Source organism: Ranitomeya imitator, chromosome 10 (assembly GCF_032444005.1).
Source record: "Ranitomeya imitator isolate aRanImi1 chromosome 10, aRanImi1.pri, whole genome shotgun sequence".
Taxonomy (NCBI): domain Eukaryota; kingdom Metazoa; phylum Chordata; class Amphibia; order Anura; family Dendrobatidae; genus Ranitomeya; species Ranitomeya imitator.
The window spans coordinates 2800308-2823219 of NC_091291.1; the positions used below are offsets into that span (position 1 = coordinate 2800308).

Here is a 22912-nt window from a genome sequence, read left to right on the forward strand (position 1 = left end):
TGACGTGTCCAGTGAGCTGTAATGTGGTCACAGCTGGGGGTTTGTTGCAGTGTGTACGTGCAGGTTCCGTCCTCTGGACAGACCCCAGGTCGCGGCCCCTCACTGACAGCAGTGATTGATGGATATATCTAAGTTCTGGGTGTATAAAGGGGGGGGGGGGGGGCTGCAGATGGTGGAGGGTCCTGAGCTCACTACCGTCAGTGACCCCAGAGAGTTGCCTGAGCTCTGCGCCTCCCCCACTATGGGGGCCACAGTGACTGGGGGTGGGGGCCACAGTGACTGGGGGTGGGGGCCACAGTGACTGGGGGTGGGGGCCACAGTGACTGGGGGTGGGGGCCACAGTGACTGGGGGTGGGGGCCACAGTGACTGGGGGGTGGGGGCCACAGTGACTGGGGGGTGGGGGCCACAGTGACTGGGGGTGGGGGCCACAGTGACTGGGGGTGGGGGCCACAGTGACTGGGGGTGGGGGCCACAGTGACTGGAGGGTGGGGGCCACAGTGACTGGGGGGTGGGGGCCACAGTGACTGGGGGTGGGGGCCACAGTGACTGGGGGTGGGGGCCACAGTGACTGGGGGTGGGGGCCACAGTGACTGGGGGTGGGGGCCACAGTGACTGGGGGTGGGGGCCACAGTGACTGGGGGTGGGGGCCACAGTGACTGGGGGGTGGGGGCCACAGTGACTGGGGGTGGGGGCCACAGTGACTGGGGGTGGGGGCCACAGTGACTGGGGGTGGGGGCCACAGTGACTGGGGGTGGGGGCCACAGTGACTGGGGGGTGGGGGCCACAGTGACTGGGGGGTGGGGGCCACAGTGACTGGGGGTGGGGGCCACAGTGACTGGGGGTGGGGGCCACAGTGACTGGGGGTGGGGGCCACAGTGACTGGGGGTGGGGGCCACAGTGACTGGGGGGTGGGGGCCACAGTGACTGGGGGTGGGGGCCACAGTGACTGGGGGTGGGGGCCACAGTGACTGGGGGGTGGGGGCCACAGTGACTGGGGGTGGGGGCCACAGTGACTGGGGGTGGGGGCCACAGTGACTGGGGGTGGGGGCCACAGTGACTGGGGGTGGGGGCCACAGTGACTGGGGGGTGGGGGCCACAGTGACTGGGGGTGGGGGCCACAGTGACTGGGGGGTGGGGGCCACAGTGACTGGGGGGTGGGGGCCACAGTGACTGGGGGCCCCTGATTGCTCATCCCCCGTCTTCTGCAGATCATCGCACCTGCCTGTCAGAGTCCTGCATCTCTGTGACCAGCTCCATCCTGCGCTCCCTGGACCCCACCGTGGACCCCTGCCAGGACTTCTACAGCTACGCCTGTGGGGGCTGGGTGAAGGCCAACCCCGTCCCAGACGGCCACTCCCGCTGGGGCACCTTCAATGAGCTGTGGGAGCACAACCAGGCCGTGATGAAGCAACTGCTGGGTGAGTGCCGCGGTGGGCTCGCCTGACCCAGAGACCCCCGTTCTGTGCTCCTCCCTGATGGACGGCTGGGAACTGGGACACCAACGTCCAATTAGTTCTGGGACTCTGGCAACGTGCCCCCTCCATGATGCCGCAGGTTATGTAACACCCCGAGATGTTGCCGCTCCCCTGTGCCCACCATGGACACAACACTTTACACCCCGAGGTCTAAAAGCTCCAATCACCAATAGTGTGAGGACCGGTTATTGGGGTACAGCCCAGTATTAGCTGGGGCAGAGCAGTGCCCCCACCACCCAGTAGTGGGGGCCTATTGTCTCCACCACCTTGCATGTTAACCCTTAGTTTGGTATATCCCTGATCTCTGCAGTGCAGACCTGGCTGTGACCTTCAGGGCTGGCTTCCCCTCCCCTACTCTCAGCCACCCCCCCCCCCCCTTGCTCTGGGCTTCCCCTTCCCCCTCCTCCTTGCTCTGGGCTTCCCCTCCCCTACTCTCAGCCACCCCCCCCCCCCTTGCTCTGGGCTTCCCCTTCCCCCTCCTCCTTGCTCTGGGCTTCCCCTCCCCTACTCTCAGCCACCCCCCCCCCCCCCCTTGCTCTGGGCTTCCCCTTCCCCCTCCTCCTTGCTCTGGGCTTCCCCTCCCCTACTCTCAGCCCCCCCTCCCCCTTGCTCTGGGCTTCCCCTCCCCCCTCCTCCTTGCTCTGGGCTTCCCCTCCCCTACTCTCAGCCCCCCCCTCCCCCTTGCTCTGGGCTTCCCCTCCCCCCTCCTCCTTGCTCTGGGCTTCCCCTCCCCTACTCTCAGCCCCCCTCCTCCTTGCTCTGGGCTTCCCCTCCTCCTTGCTCTGGGCTTCCCCTCCCCTACTCTCAGCCCCCCCTCCCCCTTGCTCTGGGCTTCCCCTTCCCCCTCCTCCTTGCTCTGGGCTTCCCCTCCCCCCTCCTCCTTGCTCTGGGCTTCCCCTCCCCTACTCTCAGCCCCCCTCCCCCTTGCTCTGGGCTTCCCCTCCCCTACTCTCAGCCACCCCCCCTCCTCCTTGCTCTGGGCTTCCCCTTCCCCCCCCCCCTCCTTGCTCTGGGCCCCCTCCCTCTGGGCTTCCTCTCCCTCTCTCTGGGCTTCCTGTCCCCCCGCTCTGGGCTTCCTCTCCCCCGCTCTGGGCCCCCACTCTCTGGGCTTCCTGTCCCCCCCGCTCTGGGCTTCCTGTCCCCCCCGCTCTGGGCTTCCTGTCCCCCCCGCTCTGGGCTTCCTGTCCCCCCCGCTCTGGGCTTCCTGTCCCCCCCGCTCTGGGCTTCCTGTCCCCCCCGCTCTGGGCTTCCTGTCCCCCCCGCTCTGGGCTTCCTGTCCCCCCCGCTCTGGGCTTCCTCTCCCCCCCGCTCTGGGCTTCCTCTCCCCCCCCGCTCTGGGCTCCCTGTCCCCCCCGCTCTGGGCTTCCTCTCCCCCTCTCTGGGCTTCCTCTCCCCCTCTCTGGGCTTCCTCTCCCCCTCTCTGGGCTTCCTCTCCCCCTCTCTGGGCTTCCTCTCCCCCTCTCTGGGCTTCCTCTCCCCCTCTCTGGGCTTCCTCTCCCCCTCTCTGGGCTTCCTCTCCCCCCCGCTCTGGGCTTCCTGTCCCCCCGCTCTGGGCTTCCTGTCCCCCCGCTCTGGGCTTCCTGTCCCCCCGCTCTGGGCTTCCTGTCCCCCCGCTCTGGGCTTCCTGTCCCCCCGCTCTGGGCTTCCTGTCCCCCCGCTCTGGGCTTCCTGTCCCCCCGCTCTGGGCTTCCTCTCCCCCGCTCTGGGCTTCCTCTCCCCCGCTCTGGGCTTCCTCTCCCCCGCTCTGGGCCCTCTCTCCCCCGCTCTGGGCTTCCTCTCTCTGGGCTTCCTCTCCCTCTCTCTGGGCTTCCTCTCCCTTGCTCTGGGCTTCCTCTCCCTCTCTCTGGGCCCCCGCTCTCTGGGCTTCCTCTCTCTGGGCTTCCTCTCCCCCGCTCTGGGCCCCCGCTCTCTGGGCTTCCTGTCCCCCCCTCTCTGGGCTTCCTGTCCCCCCCTCTCTGGGCTTCCTCTCCCCCTCTCTGGGCTTCCTCTCCCCCTCTCTGGGCTTCCTCTCCCCCTCTCTGGGCTTCCTCTCCCCCGCTCTGGGCTTCCTCTCCCCCGCTCTGGGCTCCCTCTCTCTGGGCTTCCTCTCCCCCGCTCTGGGCCCCCGCTCTCTGGGCTTCCTGTCCCCCCCGCTCTGGGCTTCCTCTCCCCCTCTCTGGGCTTCCTCTCCCCCGCTCTGGGCTTCCTCTCCCTCTCTCTGGGCTTCCTCTCCCTCTCTCTGGGCTTCCTCTCCCTCTCTCTGGGCTTCCTCTCCCTTGCTCTGGGCTTCCTCTCCCTCTCTCTGGGCCCCCGCTCTCTGGGCTTCCTCTCTCTGGGCTTCCTCTCCCTCTCTCTGGGCTTCCTCTCTCTGGGCTTCCTCTCCCTCTCTCTGGGCTTCCTCTCCCTCTCTCTGGGCTTCCTCTCCCTTGCTCTGGGCTTCCTCTCCCTCTCTCTGGGCCCCCGCTCTCTGGGCTTCCTCTCTCTGGGCTTCCTCTCCCCCTCTCTGGGCTTCCTCTCCCTCTCTCTGGGCTTCCTCTCCCTTGCTTTGGGCTTCCTCTCTCTGGGCTTCCTCTCCCCCCCGCTCTGGGCTTCCTCTCCCCCCCGCTCTGGGCTTCCTGTCCCCCCCGCTCTGGGCTTCCTGTCCCCCCCGCTCTGGGCTTCCTGTCCCCCCCGCTCTGGGCTTCCTCTCCCACCCGCTCTGGGCTTCCTGTCCCCCTCTCTGGGCTTCCTCTCCCCCGCTCTGGGCTTCCTCTCCCCCGCTCTGGGCTTCCTCTCCCCCGCTCTGGGCTTCCTCTCCCCCCCGCTCTGGGCTTCCTGTCCCCCCCGCTCTGGGCTTCCTGTCCCCCCCGCTCTGGGCTTCCTGTCCCCCCCGCTCTGGGCTTCCTGTCCCCCCCGCTCTGGGCTTCCTCTCCCCCCCGCTCTGGGCTTCCTCCCCCCCGCTCTGGGCTTCCTCTCCCCCCCGCTCTGGGCTTCCTCTCCCACCCGCTCTGGGCTTCCTGTCCCCCTCTCTGGGCTTCCTCTCCCCCGCTCAGGGGTGCCATAATCCTCTGCAGATAAGGGGATGTGGAGGCTCCCGTGTTTGGGGTCCGGCCCTCCGTGCACCCACCAAGCGGGTGCACACTCCTGGGTGACAGGTGTTGAGCGTTTGTATAATGGTCACCGGTGAGCAGTCACGTCATATGGTGCTGCCCTGTGTGGGGGAGGGTAATTAAAGGGACATCCGCTCCAGCAGGGGAGATGGGGAGCGGTCAGAGCACTCAGGACCCCCGAGCTCCCCTCATCTAGATTTAAGTGTGCCCTTATTGGGGATTAGTAATCTGAGGGCTGGCTTTCTGCTAGAACATAGGCCAGCGCTGTGTAGACCCCTGCCCTTACACCAGGGACCCCGGAGGCCTCTGATGGCACTGGCTGCAGATCCGCTTCTCCCCTCTTCTCGAGGGGTTGTCTGGCTGCATCAGGCAGGAATTTGAAGACCCCCTGGAAGGCAAAGGAGCGATGCCGACTGGTGGTCTGGACTCCGGGGGGCTGGGTGTAACACTGCTGTTCCACACCGCAGAGAACACCACCATGAACTTCAGCAGCGCGGCCGAGCACAAGGCGCAGAGATATTACCAGGCCTGTCTGAACGAGTCCAAGATCGAGGAGCTGGGGGCGAAACCGCTGCAGGAGCTGATCGGGAAGGTAGGACTGTGCGGGGGGCCGCTGGGTGCGGGGGGCGAAACCGCTGCAGGAGCTGATCGGGAAGGTAGGACTGTGCGGGGGGCCGCTGGGTGCGTGGGGTCAAACCGCTGCAGGAGGTGATTGGGAAGGTAGGACTGCGGGGGGCCGCTGGATTCCAAACCGCTGCAGGAGGTGATCGGGAAGGTAGGACTGCGGGGGGCCGCTGGATTCCAAACCGCTGCAGGAGGTGATTGGGAAGGTAGGACTGTGTGGGGGGCCGCTGGGTGCGGGGGCCAAACCGCTGCAGGAGCTGATCGGGAAGGTAGGACTGTGTGGGGGGCCGCTGGGTGCGGGGGCCAAACCGCTGCAGGAGCTGATCGGGAAGGTAGGACTGTGTGGGGGGCCGCTGGGTGCGGGGGCCAAACCGCTGCAGGAGCTGATCGGGAAGGTAGGACTGTGTGGGGGGCCGCTGGGTGCGGGGGCCAAACCGCTGCAGGAGCTGATCGGGAAGGTAGGACTGTGTGGGGGGCCGCTGGGTGCGGGGGCCAAACCGCTGCAGGAGGTGATTGGGAAGGTAGGACTGCGGGGGGCCGCTGGGTGCGGGGGCCAAACCGCTGCAGGAGGTGATTGGGAAGGTAGGACTGTGTGGGGGGCCGCTGGGTGCGGGGGCCAAACCGCTGCAGGAGGTGATCGGGAAGGTAGGACTGCGGGGGGCCGCTGGATTCCAAACCGCTGCAGGAGGTGATTGGGAAGGTAGGACTGCGGGGGGCCGCTGGATGCGCATCTGCTGACATCTGATGTCTCCTCACAGCTCGGAGGCTGGAACATCACTGGGCCCTGGGATAAGGAGAACTTCCAGGAAACGCTGCAGGCAGTCACCGCTTATTACCGCATCTCCCCGTTCTTCTCAGTGTTCGTCAGCGCCGACTCCAAGAACTCCAACAGCAACATCATCCAGGTGCGGAGCCGCTGCAGACACAGCATAGCATCTACACGCTGCAATCCCCGCTCTGCTGTTATATTGTCTTGTGCTGTTGTCGCCTCCAGAGCTGCGATCCCTGTTCTGCTGTTATATTGTCTTGTGCTGTTGTCGCCTCCAGAGCTGCGATCCCTGCTCTGCTGTTATATTGTCTTGTGCTGTTGTCGCCTCCAGAGCTGCGATCCCTGTTCTGCTGTTATATTGTCTAGTGCTGTTGTCGCCTCCAGAGCTGCAATCCCTGTTCTGCTGTTCTATTGTCCTGTGCGGTTGTTGCTTCCAGAGCTGCGATCCCCGCTCTGCTGTTATATTGTCTTGTTCTCTCGTCCCCTCCAGAGCTGTAATCCCTGCTGTATTGTTGTATTGTTTTGTGCTCTCGTCCCCTCCAGAGCTGTAATCCCTGCTGTATTGTTTTGTGCTCTCGTCCCCTCCAGAGCTGCAATCCCTGCTCTTGTTATATTATGTGCTTCACTCTTCTCCAGAGCTGCAATCACTGTTTATTCCAATTCTTATAAAATTTCCCCAGTGCCTCTGCAGCATTTGAAAGGACACTGGTGATTGCAGCTCTGGAGTTGATTGGAGTCTAAGAAGGGACGTAATGGAACACTGAATGCAGCTCAGGAAATGACTAGATTATGATTGGACCAGCCAATGATTGCAGCTCTGAAGGTCAATGGCACCCAGATTATGGGGCCCTTGAGTAGAAATCTCCCCCACAATAGAGGCTTCATCGTTGGCGGGTGAGTGACCAGATACCAGTAGAGTGGTACCGCAGCTCTGGAGGTGACTGGAGTGCAGTGCGTGGATGATACTGGGGGGTGGTCAGCAGTAGTGAGCCCACCCTGTACTTATGGCAGCACGTTTCTTCTCTTCCCTCAGATAGACCAGTCCGGTCTGGGGCTGCCGTCCCGGGAGTACTACCTGAATAAAACTGCCAACGAGAAGGTGAGGCTGCTGCTCCCCGCTGCTGCTGCTCCCCGCTGCTGCTGCTCCCCGCTGCTGCTGCTCCCCGCTGCTGCTGCTCCCCGCTGCTGCTGCTCCCCGCTGCTGCTGCTCCCCGCTGCTGCTGCTCCCCGCTGCTGCTGCCCCTGCTCCGCACCGGGGCCTAATCTGCCCCCGTCCTCTGCTCTTCAGGTCCTCACCGGGTACCTGAACTTCATGGTGCAGCTGGGGGTCCTGCTGGGGGGTGAGGAGAACAGCACGCGGGTGCAGATGGAGGAGATCCTGGATTTGGAAACTGCTCTGGCCAACATCACCATCCCCCAAGAGAAGCGACGAGACGAGGAGCTGATCTACCACAAGATCACCGCCGGCGAGCTCAAGGTACGCGCCAGATCTGCCGTGCGTCCATGGCTCTGGCCCAGCGTGTACATCTATGCCACGGTCTCCGGAGTCGGGGTGTCTGGTGCGAGGAGGGTGCTGTCAATCACCGCATAGCCCCACCCACTCAGCTGCTGGCAGTGTAAACGTACAACTGGGAGGCTTCGGCCCAGATGTGGGTAGTTGGGGTCCCTGAGTTGTGATGTCGGCCGCCCCTTGTCTTCTGCAGGATCTGGTGCCGGTGGTCGACTGGATCTCCTTCCTTCGAACAGTTTTCCATCCTGTAGAAATCAACGAGACTGAACCTGTGGTGGTTTACGCCAAGGAATATCTGCAAGATGTGTCCGACCTCATCAACCGCACGGACAAGAGGTAGGAAGGGCGACGTGATGCCTGCTGACAATCAGAATGGCTGCCACCGATCCTCTGGGCTCAGGGGTTGTTGCGTTATGCAGGAATGTAGAAAGCTGCATGTGAGCGGGGACTGTGGCCTTGTTGGTTGTCGGCCACATTTCCCAGTCTCCTGGATGCCAAATCCATGTTGTTGGTGATGAATGCAAACCTTCCCAGATTGTGGCAGCCATATTGGTGGTCAGCCAGCCTTTCCCAGGTGTGGGGGAGGGGGTACATCTTTGGGTTTACCTTCTGACTTAAATGAACTTCTTGAAGGATCCTGAATAACTACATGATGTGGAACCTGGTGCGGAAGACGAGTTTATTGTTGGACCTGCGCTTCCAGGACGCTGAGGAGAAGTTCATCGAAGTGATGTATGGAACCAAGAAGGTGTGGAACCAAGAAGGGAATGGGACCTTGGGGTGGAGGTGTGGAACCAAGAAGGTGCGGAACTGGGGGGGAGAAGGGTGTGGAACCAAGAAGGTGCGGGACTGGGGGGGAGAAGTGTGTGGAACCAAGAAGGTGCGGGACTGGGGGGGAGAAGTGTGTGGAATCAAGAAGGTGCGGGACGGGGGGGGGAGAAGGGTGTGGAACCAAGAAGGTGCGGGACGGGGGGGGAGAAGGATGTGGAACCAAGAAGGTGCGGGACGGGGGGGGAGAAGGGTGTGGAACCAAGAAGGTGCGGGACGGGGGGGGGGCGGTCGGGGGAGGGGAGAAGGGTGTGGAACCAAGAAGCTGCGGGACTGTGGGGGGGATGGGGGAGAAGGGTGTGGAACCAAGATGGTGCGGGACTGGGGGGGAGAAGGGTGTGGAACAAAGAAGGTGCGGGACTGGGGGGGAGAAGGGTGTGGAACAAAGAAGGTGCGGGACTGGGGGGGAGAAGGGTGTGGAACCAAGAAGGAGCGGGACTGGGGGAAGAAGGGTGTGGAACCAAGAAGGAGCGGGACTGCGGGGGAGAAGGGTGTGGAACCAAGAATGTGCGAGACTTGGGGGGAGAAGGGTGTGGAACAAAGAAGGAGCGGGACTGGTGGGGAAGAAGGGTGTGGAACCAAGAAGGAGCGGGACTGGGGGAAGAAGGGTGTGGAACCAAGAAGGAGCGGGACTGGGGGAAGAAGGGTGTGGAACCAAGAAGGAGCGGGACTGGGGGAAGAAGGGTGTGGAACCAAGAAGGAGCGGGACTGCGGGGGAGAAGGGTGTGGAACCAAGAATGTGCGAGACTGGGGGGGGGGGGAGAAGGGTGTGGAACAAAGAAGGTGCGGAACCGATGAGGGGTGGGGGGAAGGGCGTGAGAGCTGTACCAACTACCATGGAATTACATTTTTGTGTGCACTTCAGATTAATTGTGAATGAGGTGTGTGCATCCCAGGACACTACATTTCAAAAACCTGACCTGCACATCCAAACATAGACTGAGTGTGAACAGGTGCTGAACCCAGAGTCGCCAACTCGTATATAGTTAAGTAAATAGGGCAGCACACTGCAGCGCTAGAACATGCAAACATGAAAAAACGAAATTTGAACTGCATTACTGCACTAGAAATATGAAAAATGAGAGCTTTTAGCGCATAAAAATGGCCATTTTTATGTGTACCTCGTAGCCACTTTACGGCATCTCTTATATGAGGTCCTACGCTTGACCTACCTCGCTGAGAATAAACGTCTCCATCTGAATGGGTACATGTGAAACCTCTTCTTGGACTCAAATTCTCTCTCTCTGTGGAGGGGTATTGGACCTACTATAATTAAAACACCTGAAGCTAGGAGGCGGGGAGTGCACGATCAGAAGGCCAGAGAATACATTTAAAAAAATTGGCCATTTTTATGCGCTAAACGCTCTCATTTTTCATATTTCTAGTGCAGTAATGCAGTTCAAATTTCGTTTTTTCAAGTTTACATGTTTTGGCGCTGCAGTGTGCTGCCCTATTTATTTAACTATATACGAGTTGGCGACTCTGGGTTCAGCACCTGTTCACACTCAGTCTATGTTTGGATGTGCAGGTCAGGTTTTTGAAATGTATTCTCTGGCCTTCTGATCGTGCACTCCCCGCCTCCTAGCCACAGGTGTTTTAATTATAGTAGGTCCAATACCCCTCCACAGAAAGAGAGAATTTGAGTCCAGGAAGAGGTTTCACATGTACCCATTCAGATGGAGACGTTTATTCTCAGAGAGGTAGGGCAAGTGTAGGACCTCGTATAAGAGAGATGCCGTAAAGTGGCTACGAGGTACACATAAATATGGCCATTTTTATGCGCTAAAAGCTCTCATTTTTCATATTTCTAGTGCAGTAATGCAGTTCAAATTTCGTGTTTTCAAGTTTGCATGTTTTGGCGCTGCAGTGTGCCATCCCAGGACACTAGTCACATCCAGGGCTGCAGTCCTAGTTCTCCGGTGTAGCCTTATGCCGGATGTAAATGCTGCATTCCTGGAATGCATTATACGTGGCAGTGTCCAGTGTGGGTGTTGGAGTCCTGTGATGGTGACATCGGGTCAGTAACGCGCAGCTATGAGCAGGAAGTGTGGGTGCTGCTGGGACAGGACGTGAGGGAGGTGGGGTCTCGGTATCGGGGCGGACACTTCCTGAATGTGACTGATGGCATCACCGCTGGTTCCTGGCAGTGGGGCCCCGTACACGGAGGGAGGACTGGTGCCCTCTCCGGCGTACTGGTGCCCTCTCCGGCGTACTGGTGCCCGCCTCCTGCCGCTGTGACTGATCGCCCATTCTCGTCCGCAGACCTGCACCCCGCGCTGGAAGTTCTGCATCGCTGACACCGACAACAATCTGGGCTTCGCGCTCGGGGCCATGTTTGTCAAGTCCACCTTTGCCAACAGCAGCAAAATCAGAGTAAGTGGTGGTGCGGGCAACTAGGCCGACTCCCCTCCCGCCAGCTGGATGATGGGAGTATGCCTCCAGTGTCCGGTCAATGCTGGCGCTCACCCCTGACCGTGTCCGCAGGCCGTGCAGATGATCCGGGGGATAAAGAACGCCTTCGAGGAGAGTCTGCAGACGCTGAGCTGGATGGACGAGGATACCCGCAAGGCAGCCAAAGAAAAGGTGAGGGGGCCATCTACTATATCAGCCATCAGGCCAAGCAGGTGGAGTCTGGGATCAGAGCAGTTGTGACTGAAATATGTGGGGGTGGGGTAAAGTTACTGACCCCTCCTTGGTTAAACTGCTTGAGGCCTAGGCAGAATTTCAAGCCTGCCGTGTCGGTGCGCTCGCCTGGCCTGCTGGTCTGCCGTGTCGGTCCACTCGCCTGGCCTGCTGGTCTGCCGTGTCGGTGCGCTCGCCTGGCCTGCTGGTCTGCCGTGTCGGTCCACTCGCCTGGCCTGCTGGTCTGCCGTGTCGGTCCACTCGCCTGGCCTGCTGGTCTGCCATGTCGGTGCGCTCGCCTGGTCTGCCGTGTCGGTGCGCTCGCCTGGCCTGCTGGTCTGCCGTGTCGGTGCACTCGCCTGGCCTGCTGGTCTGCCATGTCGGTGCGCTCGCCTGGCCTGCTGGTCTGCCGTGTCGGTGCGCTCGCCTGGCCTGCTGGTCTGCCGTGTCGGTCCGCTCGCCTGGTCTGCTGTGTCTGTCCGCTCGCCTGGCCTTCTGGTCTACCGTGCTGGTGCGCTCGCCTGGCCTGCTGTGTCGGTGCGCTCGCCTCGCCTGCTGGTCTGCCGTGCTGGTGCGCTCGCCTGGCCTGCTGGTCTGCCGTGTCGGTGCGCTCGCCTGGCCTGCTGGTCTGCCGTGTCGGTGCGCTCGCCTGGCCTGCTGGTCTGCCGTGCTGGTCCGCTCGCCTGGCCTGCTGGTCCACTTGCCTGCCACGCTGGTCCGCTGGCCACTCATTGCTTCTCATCTCTTACCAGGCTGAGGCAATCTACGATATGATTGGGTATCCCAACTTCATCATGGACCCCAAGGAGCTGGACAAAGTGTTCAATGATGTAAGTGCTTTTGGTCGTCACGTGTGGTGCGTGGACTGGTGCCCTTCTGGCTGTAGTTCCTCTGGGTCTTTGGTCAGGAATTAACCCCCTCCCCGCCGTCTTTTCCAGTATGAAGTGACGTCGGACCTCTACTTTGAGAACGTCATGATGTTCTACAACTTCTCAGCAAGGGTGACCGCCGATCAACTGCGCAAACCGCCCAACAAAGACCAGTAAGTAATGGGGGACACTGCAGGGGATAGCGGAGCTATGGGTGTCCCCACTGCCGCTGCACTACAACCCCCAGGTGACTGCAGGACGATGCGGTCTGGTCTGAGGTGCACACCAGCTGCTGCTGCCCCGTGTGGAGGGCTGTGGTATTGCATTACTAATGACTGCTGTATTCCAGGTGGAGTATGACGCCCCCTACAGTCAACGCCTACTATTCTCCCACCAAGAATGACATTGTGTTCCCAGCGGGAATTCTGCAGGCCCCGTTCTATTCCAGCTCCTCGCCCACGTAAGACGCTTCTATCTAATAGTCTGGAGGGGAGGCCGGCGCAGTTCTGCCTCCGACTGTCTTTAATGTCTGCATTCATTCTCCACTGTAGAGCACTGAACTTCGGCGGCATTGGTGTAGTGATGGGCCATGAGCTGACTCATGCTTTCGATGACCAGGGTGCGTTGGTGTGGTCACCGGGTGCTCGGACCGCTGCCGCCAATCTCCACATAATCTCACTGTGTCTTCTTGCTCAGGCCGAGAATATGATAAGAACGGGAACCTGCGGCCCTGGTGGAAGAACTCGTCCGTGGAGGCCTTCAAGAAGCAGACGGAGTGCGTCACCGAGCAGTACAGCAGCTACAAGGTGAACGGCGAGGCAGTTAACGGGAAGCACACGCTGGGGGAGAACATCGCAGACAATGGGGGACTGAAAGCTGCATATAGGGTAAGGCTGTTCGCTGCTCCTGGGCCGCCGCGCGCTGTCTCTGTTCGCTGCTCGTGGGCCGCTGCGCGCTGTGTCTGTTCGCTGCTCCTGGGCCGCCGCGCGCTGTGTCTGTTCACTGCTCCTGGGCCACCGCGCGCTGTGTCTGTTCGCTGCTCCTGGGCCGCCGCGCGCTGTGTCTGTTCGCTGCTCCTGGGCCGCCGCGCGCTGTGTCTGTTTGCTGCTCTTGGGCCGCCGCGCGCTGTGTCTGTTCGCTGCTCCTGGGCCGCCGCGCGCTGTGTCTGTTCGCTGCTCCTGGGCCGCCGCGCGCTGTCTGTTCGCTGCTCTTGGGCCGCCGCGTGGTGCGTCCATTCCACTTAGCTGGTGTGGATCTCTTGCAGGCATACCAGAACTGGGTGAAGGAGCACGGCGAGGAGCAGGTGCTGCCGTCCCTGGGTCTCACCAATGATCAGCTCTTCTTTGTCGGCTTTGCTCAGGTATGACTCATTCTTAGCGCTAGACGTCCTGTTTCATGTGGGGTATTCCTGTGTCACCAGGGGTCCCCTCCCCTCCCCCATATAGCAGAGTAAGGCTGTGCACTGATGGATAATTCTGTTACTACTGGAAACCATCAGCAAGTCTGGGGTCTTCGTGCCGGTAGGTTTTGGTGCTGAAGCTGCCGGTTGTGGTTCCTGCTCACCTGTTATTTAACCCTTTCTGGTCATCTTGCTCCAGGTCTGGTGTTCAGTGCGGACCCCGGAGAGCTCTCATGAAGGGATCATCACGGACCCCCACAGTCCATCCCGCTATCGTGTCATTGGCTCAGTCTCCAACTCCCGAGAATTCTCCAGACACTTCCAGTGTCCGGACGGCGCCCCGATGAACCCACTGAAGAAATGTGAAGTGTGGTGATCGGCGGGGGGCACTATGAAACCACGGACAGGAGGTTGGGGGGATCGTTTACAGTAATGGCTGACCTGGGAGGTTTCTTAAAGCTGTAGCATCGCTTTCCACTTTCTGACTGTCGGCTACTTCCGTGCACTAAACACCGATGACTATGCACCTTTAATACTGTCCGTATCGCCGCCATCCCCTGGCTTCCTGTGTAGGGGCATTGCCCAGTGTATGGGGGTCTCTGAATCTGTACCCCTATACTGCGCAGCAGCTAGGGGGCGATGCTGAGATGTTGGGATTTCCACTAGACGTGCCGCCATCGCTGCACCCGGTGTATATAATGCCATGTGTATATATGTGTCTTTTGTATATATTTATACCGCTGCGGCTCCGGCCGTTATTACACACGTTCTAATCACTGTTCAGATGTCGTGGGCCACGCGCTGCTCCGCGGCTCCAACTCCTGTCATTTTGCCTATTTTTATAGAAATCTGGAATCTTCTATCACCCAGTGCCTAATAAACAAGGTTCTGCTTTGTATTTCTGCTTTTGTCGCCACCTCTTCTTCCAGCGCCGGCGCCGCTTCTTCCAGCGCCGCTGACTCTTCTTCTTCGTCCTGTGTGCCGCTGCCTCTTCTTCGTCCTGTGTGCCGCCGCCTCTTCTTCTTCGTCCTGTGTGCCGCCGCCTCTACTTCTTCGTCCTGTGTGCCGCCGCCTCCTCTTCTTCGTCCTGTGTGCCGCCGCCTCCTCTTCTTCGTCCTGTGTGCCGCCGCCTCTTCTTCTTCGTCCTGTGTGCCGCCGCCTCTTCTTCGTCCTGTGTGCCGCCTCCTCTTCTTCTTCGTCCTGTGTGCCACCTCCTCTTCTTCTTCGTCCTGTGTGCCGCCTCCTCTACTTCTTCGTCCTGTGTGCCGCCTACTCTTCTTCTTCGTCCTGTGTGCCGCCTCCTCTACTTCTTCGTCCTGTGTGCCGCCTCCTCTACTTCTTCGTCCTGTGTACCGCCTCCTCTTCTTCTTCGTCCTGTGTGCCGCCTCTTCCTCCTCTTCTTCTTCGTCCTGTGTGCCGCCTCTTCCTCTTCTTCTTCGTCCTGTGTGCCGCCTCTTCCTCTTCTTCTTCGTCCTGTGTGCCGCCTCTTCCTCTTCTTCTTCGTCCTGTGTGCCGCCTCCTCTACTTCTTCGTCCTGTGTGCCGCCTACTCTTCTTCGTCCTGTGTGCCGCCTCCTCTACTTCTTCGTCCTGTGTGCCGCCTACTCTTCTTCGTCCTGTGTGCCGCCGCCTCCTCTTCTTCGTCCTGTGTGCCGCCGCCTCCTCTTCTTCATCCTGTGTGCCGCCGCCTCCTCTTCTTCGTCCTGTGTGCCGCCGCCTCCTCTTCTTCATCCTGTGTGCCGCCTCCTCTACTTCTTCGTCCTGTGTGCCGCCTACTCTTCTTCGTCCTGTGTGCCGCCGCCTCCTCTTCTTCGTCCTGTGTGCCGCCTCTTTCTCTTCTTCTTCGTCCTGTGTGCCGCCTCTTCCTCTTCTTCTTCGTCCTGTGTGCCGCCTCCTCTACTTCTTCGTCCTGTGTGCCGCCTACTCTTCTTCGTCCTGTGTGCCGCCTCTTTCTCTTCTTCGTCCTGTGTGCCGCCTCTTCCTCTTCTTCTTCGTCCTGTGTGCCGCCTCTTCCTCTTCTTCGTCCTGTGTGCCGCCTCTTCCTCTTCTTCTTCGTCCTGTGTGCCGCCTCTTCCTCTTCTTCTTCGTCCTGTGTGCCGCCTCTTCCTCTTCTTCTTCGTCCTGTGAACACTGATTTAAAAAAAACAAACTAATGGCAGCCAGGGGGCGCTCTCACAGTGGCGTATTATAACAAACCATATGCCACAGACCACTTTCTTGGCTCGCTGCCTGTGAACGTCCAGCTTGTCCCATCGGGGGCCGCCTGCTGGACAGCGACTGTGTAGCTGCAGGTAATGACTGACATGCGCTGTCTGCAAGTCAGTAACAGCAAGCGCAGATCTTACAGCAGCCACATACCAGAAAGTAAGCAGTCACATGACCTAGTACCCAGCATGCTCTGCGGCCGGAGGACATCTGCTCCTGATTGTACCCAGGAATGTGAGCGCAGGAAATCTTATTGGAGACAGATGGCAGCGGTGCGATCTACAGCAGCCTCCGCTCTGGGATCGGCCCTAATGGTGAGAGGCGACGGAGAAGGCAACTGCCCGTCCATGTACAGAGTGCCCGGGCCGGAGGCCTGCTGCAGGCACAACAAGCAAATGGCTGCTTCCCACACCTTCTCCTCCAGTCACCTCCAGAGCTGCACTCACTATTCTGCTGTTACATCGTGCCTTATCCTCCAGTCACCTCCAGAGCTGCACTCACTATTCTGCTGTTACATCGTGCCTTCTCCTCCACTCACCTCCAGAGCTGCACTCACTATTCTGCTGTTACATCATGCCTTATCCTCCAGTCAACTCCAGAGCTGCACTCGCTATTCTGCTGTTACATCGTGCCTTCTCCTCCACTCACCTCCAGAGCTGCACTCACTATTCTGCTGTTACATCGTGCCTTATCCTCCAGTCACCTCCAGAGCTGCACTCACTATTCTGCTGTTACATCGTGTCTTATCCTCCAGTAACCTCCAGAGCTGCACTCACTATTCTGCTGTTACATCGTGTCTTATCCTCCAGTAACCTCCAGAGCTGCACTCACTATTCTGCTGTTACATCGTGTCTTATCCTCTGGAGCTGCACTCACTATTCTACTATTACATCGTGTCTTATCCTCCAGTCACCTCCAGAGCTGCACTCACTATTCTGCTGTTACATCGTGCCTTATCCTCCAGTCACCTCCAGAGCTGCACTCACTATTCTGCTGTTACATCGTGTCTTATCCTCTGGAGCTGCACTCACTATTCTACTATTACATCGTGTCTTATCCTCCAGTCACCTCCAGAGCTGCACTCACTATTCTGCTGTTACATCGTGCCTTATCCTCCAGTCACCTCCAGAGCTGCACTCACTATTCTGCTGTTACATCGTGCCTTATCCTCCAGTCACCTCCAGAGCTGCACTCACTATTCTGCTGTTACATCGTGTCTTATCCTCCAGTCACCTCCAGAGCTGCACTCGCTATTCTGCTGTTACATCGTGTCTTATCCTCCAGTAACCTCCAGAGCTGCGGTCACTGTTCTGTAATATTGTGTCCGCATTCCGCCATACAGGCTTACCTGGCTGTGACATTCTGGGACATGTAGTGCTCATGCTCCTAGTGGGTTATAGCCGTATACGGGACGCGTCACCTGACGGGCTGTAACGTGCGTTCTGCTTCCCCGGGAGTTTCCCATAGCTCTGTACAGTTTAGTGTAGGGTGGGGCGCGGTCGAGGGCCCCCCGGAGGGTGGGGCGCGGTCGAGGGCCCCCCGGAGGGTGGGGCGCGGTCGAGGGCCCCCCGGAGGGTGGGGCGCGGTCGAGGGCCCCCCGGAGGGTGGGGCGCGGTCGAGGGCCCCCCGGAGGGTGGGGCGCGGTCGAGGGCCCCCCGGAGGGTGGGGCGCGGTCGAGGGTCCCCCCGGAGGGTGGGGCGCGGTCGAGGGTCCCCCCGGAGGGTGGGGCGCGGTCGAGGGCCCCCCGGAGGGTGGGGCACTGAGGGCCCCCCGGAGGGTGGGGCGCGGTCGAGGGCCCCCCGGAGGGTGGGGCGCGGTCGAGGGCCCCCCGGAGGGTGGGACGCGGTCGAGGGCCCCCCGGAGGGTGGGGCGCGGTCGAGGGCCCCCCGGAGGGTGGGGCACTGAGGGCCCCCCGGAGGGTGGGGCGCGGTCGAGGGCCCCCCGGAGGGTGGGGCGCGGTCGAGGGTCCCCCCGGAGGGTGGGGCGCGGTCGAGGGTCCCCCCGGAGGGTGGGACACTGAGGGCCCCCTGAGGGTTCGGTACCGCGGGCCCCCGTCGCCGGCTCTGGGATAATACAGGACAATGCGGTTTACAGTAAAACACAAGTCTGAAACAACCAATCAGAGCTGAGCTTTCTTTTTACCTCAGGAGCTCGGCGCTTCCTGTCAGCTGTGCGCTTCTCTGAGGAGGACGTCGTGTGTCCACCATGTTATGACCGTGGAGGTGACACATCGCTTTCCCCAGCCGTGCGGCGTCAACACAACATGGCGACGGCTTCCTGACTTCTGATAGGAAGCTGCGGAGTGTGGGCAGTGCAGGGTCCTAGCAGAGCGAGGCCACTGACCGTGGTGGAGTGTGGTGACTGGTGAGTGCTGTGTCCCTCCATGATTCTGTACAGCGCTGCCAGGAAACGCCCCTCTGCCATGTGTACCGCGTACAGCCGAGCGCACCGCAGCGGACGGAGGAGATGCACCGCGTACAGCCGAGCGCACCGCAGGGGACGGAGGAGATGCACCGCGTACAGCCGAGCGCACCGCAGGGGACGGAGGAGATGCACCGCGTACAGCCGAGCGCACCGCAGGGGACGGAGGAGATACACCGCGTACAGCCGAGCGCACCGCAGGGGACGGAGGAGATACACCGCGTACAGCCGAGCGCACCGCAGGGGACGGAGGAGATGCACCGCGTACAGCCGAGCGCACCGCAGGGGACGGAGGAGATGCACCGCGTACAGCCGAGCGCACCGCAGGGGACGGAGGAGATGCACCGCGTACAGCCGAGCGCACCGCAGGGGACGGAGGAGATGCACCGCGTACAGCCGAGCGCACCGCAGGGGACGGAGGAGATGCACCGCGTACAGCCGAGCGCACCGCAGGGGACGGAGGAGATACACCGCGTACAGCCGAGCGCACCGCAGGGGACGGAGGAGATACACCGCGTACAGCCGAGCGCACCGCAGGGGACGGAGGAGATACACCGCGTACAGCCGAGCGCACCGCATGGGGACGGAGGAGATACACCGCGTACAGCCGAGCGCACCGCATGGGGACGGAGGAGATACACCGCGTACAGCCGAGCGCACCGCAGGGGACGGAGGAGATACACCGCGTACAGCCGAGCGCACCGCAGGGGACGGAGGAGATACACCGCGTACAGCCGAGCGCACCGCAGGGGACGGAGGAGATACACCGCGTACAGCCGAGCGCACCGCAGCGGACGGAGGAGATACACCGTGTACAGCCGAGCGCACCGCAGCGGACGGAGGAGATACACCGCGTACAGCCGAGCGCACCGCAGGGAACGGAGGAGATGCACCGCGTACAGCCGAGCGCACCGCAGCGGACGGAGGAGATGCACCGCGTACAGCCGAGCGCACCGCAGCGGACGGAGGAGATGCACCGCGTACAGCCGAGCGCACCGCAGCGGACGGAGGAGATGCACCGCGTACAGCCGAGCGCACCGCAGCGGACGGAGGAGATGCACCGCGTACAGCCGAGCGCACCGCAGCGGACGGAGGAGATGCACCGCGTACAGCCGAGCGCACCGCAGCGGACGGAGGAGATGCACCGCGTACAGCCGAGCGCACCGCAGCGGACGGAGGAGATGCACCGCGTACAGCCGAGCGCACCGCAGCGGACGGAGGAGATGCACCGCGTACAGCCGAGCGCACCGCAGGGGACGGAGGAGATGCACCGCGTACAGCCGAGCGCACCGCAGGGGACGGAGGAGATGCACCGCGTACAGCCGAGCGCACCGCAGGGGACGGAGGAGATGCACCGCGTACAGCCGAGCGCACCGCAGGGGACGGAGGAGATGCACCGCGTACAGCCGAGCGCACCGCAGGGGACGGAGGAGATGCACCGCGTACAGCCGAGCGCACCGCAGGGGACGGAGGAGATGCACCGCGTACAGCCGAGCGCACCGCAGGGGACGGAGGAGATGCACCGCGTACAGCCGAGCGCACCGCAGGGGACGGAGGAGATGCACCGCGTACAGCCGAGCGCACCGCAGGGGACGGAGGAGATGCAGCGCGTACAGCCGAGCGCACCGCAGGGGACGGAGGAGATGCACCGCGTACAGCCGAGCGCACCGCAGGGGACGGAGGAGATGCACCGCGTACAGCCGAGCGCACCGCAGGGGACGGAGGAGATGCACCGCGTACAGCCGAGCGCACCGCAGGGGACGGAGGAGATGCACCGCGTACAGCCGAGCGCACCGCAGGGGACGGAGGAGATGCACCGCGTACAGCCGAGCGCACCGCAGGGGACGGAGGAGATGCACCGCGTACAGCCGAGCGCACCGCAGGGGACGGAGGAGATGCACCGCGTACAGCCGAGCGCACCGCAGGGGACGGAGGAGATTCACCGCGTACAGCCGAGCGCACCGCAGGTGATGGAGGAGATACACCGCGTACAGCCGAGCGCACCGCAGGGGATGGAGGAGATAGGAGATACACCGCAGACGGAGGAGATACACCGCGTACAGCCGAGCGTACCGCAGGGGACGGAGGAGATACACCACGTACAGCCGAGCGCACCGCAGGGGACGGATAAGGTGCTCCGCGTACATTTTTCTGCACCCCTCACACATTAGACACCAGATTGTTGCTGTCAGTGGAGGAATAATCGAATGTCTTTTCTTTGGCTGTAATTTATGTACAGGCTCCGGCCCTGTTTCTAAGCAGTGTTTCACCTGTATCTCTTCCCATGGACGGGGGCCTCAGTTGGACGGGGGCCTCAGTTGGACGGGGGCCTCAGTTGGACGGGGTCCTCAGTTGGACGGGGGCCTCAGTTGGACGGGGGTCCTCAGTTGGACGGGGGCCTCAGTTGGACGGGGGCCTCAGTTGGACGGGGGGCCTCAGTTGGACGGGGGCCTCAGTTGGACGGGGGGCCTCAGTTGGACGGGGGGCCTCAGTTGGACGGGGGGGCCTCAGTTGGACGGGGGGCCTCAGTTGGACGGGGTCCTCAGTTGGACGGGGGTCCTCAGTTGGACGGGGGTCCTCAGTTGGACGGGGGGCCTCAGTTGGACGGGGGCCTCAGTTGGACGGGGGCCTCAGTTGGACGGGGGCCTCAGTTGGACGGGGGGCCTCAGTTGGACGGGGTCCTCAGTTGGACGGGGGTCCTCAGTTGGACGGGGGTCCTCAGTTGGACGGGGGTCCTCAGTTGGACGGGGGCCTCAGTTGGACGGGGGCCTCAGTTGGACGGGGGCCTCAGTTGGACCCTGTCCTGCTTTGCCCTTATTCACACTGATGTCATTTGACACATGGCAGGGTTTAATACTAGATGGGTTAGGGCTGCATTGATGGGTGCACCTTACCATGGTGGGCTGGCTGTTAGGCTTTTTTTTTTTAAATCAAATTTGAGTTAAAGGGAACCTGTCACCTGCAATAATGCTACTAAGCTGCAGCTATGGGGTTGATATTGTCACCAACCTGCCCAATGCCTGCACATAGCCGAGCGCTGTGGGGAGAAATTGATCTTTACCCCACCTCGACCAAAGGTATCCATGGTTACGACCATTAACAACAATATAACTAGCTGTCATTATATCAGTGGTCGTAGCCATGGATACCTAAGGTCCTGCAATGTATATGACGAAAGAGAAATGGCGAATCAGAAGAACTAGACTACATTTCGAATTGGAGGCATTTGCTAACATTAATATTATTACACCTGCTACATTTTGGGATAGGATCTTGAGGATGGGAATACCTCTTTAACTAAGTCCTATGTTATTTACATCTACTATTACTGTTCTCTTACTGTAGGGTATAAGCTCATTTTGTTTTATTCCTTTGGCTTTGTCTGTGAAATGGCCAGCGTGTGAACAGGCCGCAGACAGCGGAGGTCTCTCCACCGTGTCAGGTGTAACAGAGGATCCGAAGAAACACACATATATACAAGGAGCCAGCGTCGGACTGGAGCACCTTGGGCCCCCCAGAGAAAATCATTATTGGGGACCACTATGTAGCTGCATAGAAATAGATACAAGACCACCAATTGTGCGGTAAGACGGGCTAATATCGGGGTATAATGTAAGGTAGAACACATCTTAATTATGTAGCAGGGGTTGGGGTAGCCCCCTCATAGAAAATAAAGTAGCCCCCTTCATAGAATATAATGCAGCCCCCCTCATAGAATATAATGCAGCCCCCCATAGAATAGAATATAGCCCTCCTCATAGGGTATAATGCAGCCCCCCATAGAATATAATGTAGCCCCCCTCATAGAATATAATGCAGCCCCACCACAGAATATAATGTAGCCCCCCATAGACTATAATGTATCACCATCATAGGGTATAATGCAGCCCCCCTCATATAGTGTAATGCAGCCCACCACAATATAATGTAGCCCCCTCAGAGTATAATGCAACCTCCTCATAAGGTATAATGCAGCCCCCCATAGAGCATAATGCTGTCCACTCATATAGTATGATGTAGCCCCCAGAATATAATGTAGTCCCCTGAGAGAAGCAGCCCCCCACAAAATAAAATGTAGCCTCCTCAAAGTATAATGCAGCCCTCCTCATAGGGTATAATGCAGCCTCCCGCCACCCCCATCATTGCCTTCTCACCCACCACCCCATCATTGCCCATTCCACCACCTCAATCATTGCCTCCTCCCCCACCACCTTTGTCCTTTCCACCACTACCATCATTGTCCTTTACACCACAACCGTCATTGCTTTCTCCCCTATCATTGCCCATTTTAACACCTCCATCATTGCCTCCCCCCACAACCATCATTGCCTTCTCCCACACCACCTCATCGTTGCCCATTCCACCACCTCCATCATTGCCCATTTCACCACCTCCATCATTGCCTTCTCCCCCACCACCCCATCATTGTCCTTTTCACCACAACCATCATTGCCTTCTCCCCCACCACCCCATCATTGTCCTTTCCACCACAACCATCATTGCCTTCTCCCCCACCACCCCATCATTGTCCTTTCCACCACAACCATCATTGCCTTCTCCCCCACCACCCCATCATTGTCCATTTCAACACCTCTATCATTGCCTACCCACCACCCCATCGTCCTTTCCACAACCATCAACATTGCCTTCTCCCCCACCACTACCATCACTGCTTTCTCCATCACCCACTTCATTGCCAATCTCCAATACACACTTCTCCAATACACACACACAGCACCGCACCACTCTGTTACACACACAAAGCATCGCACTGCATACACACACACGCATGCACTCAGACAGACACAGCACCACTCACCTCTCTGAACGTTCCCTGCAGCCACAGCACATCCAGTAAGCACCATCGCTGGCAGCTTTCTGTCTGAAACAGCCGCATGCTGAATGATGACGTCATCCAGTCGCGCTGTGTCAGACCGGAAGCAGCGGGCAGGACGGCATCAAATCCCTGCAGCTCCGCTCTGCTGCCAATTGACCTAAGGTTTAGCCACCCTGCAGGGGCCCACCTCTGGGGCCCCGATGCAGCCGCACCGGCTTTACATGCGGGCAGTGTTCGCCTCAGCCTCACCGCTATTAAAGTGAAATGAATGTTCACTCCTCTCCA

At 60.3% G+C, this 22912-nt stretch overlaps 1 protein-coding gene across 4 annotated transcripts in view; it reads left to right on the top strand.

Annotated features, from left to right (window-relative positions):
• The window catches only part of ECE1 (endothelin converting enzyme 1), a 30254-nt gene extending 16191 nt beyond the window's left edge, over positions 1-14063 (top strand). For all 4 annotated transcript variants that reach the window (XM_069741982.1, XM_069741984.1, XM_069741983.1 and 1 more), the window contains 16 exons: positions 1210-1419; positions 5012-5136; positions 5927-6073; positions 6971-7036; positions 7226-7414; positions 7641-7783; positions 8081-8195; positions 10538-10648; positions 10760-10858; positions 11650-11727; positions 11836-11939; positions 12116-12226; positions 12318-12385; positions 12463-12653; positions 13031-13126; positions 13365-14063. In XM_069741982.1, coding sequence (XP_069598083.1) covers positions 1210-1419; positions 5012-5136; positions 5927-6073; positions 6971-7036; positions 7226-7414; positions 7641-7783; positions 8081-8195; positions 10538-10648; positions 10760-10858; positions 11650-11727; positions 11836-11939; positions 12116-12226; positions 12318-12385; positions 12463-12653; positions 13031-13126; positions 13365-13541 — 2030 coding nt within the window. In that variant the 3' untranslated portion in view covers positions 13542-14063. The remainder of the gene's footprint in view (positions 1-1209; positions 1420-5011; positions 5137-5926; positions 6074-6970; positions 7037-7225; positions 7415-7640; positions 7784-8080; positions 8196-10537; positions 10649-10759; positions 10859-11649; positions 11728-11835; positions 11940-12115; positions 12227-12317; positions 12386-12462; positions 12654-13030; positions 13127-13364) is intronic.
• The last annotated feature ends 8849 nt before the right edge of the window (positions 14064-22912 follow it).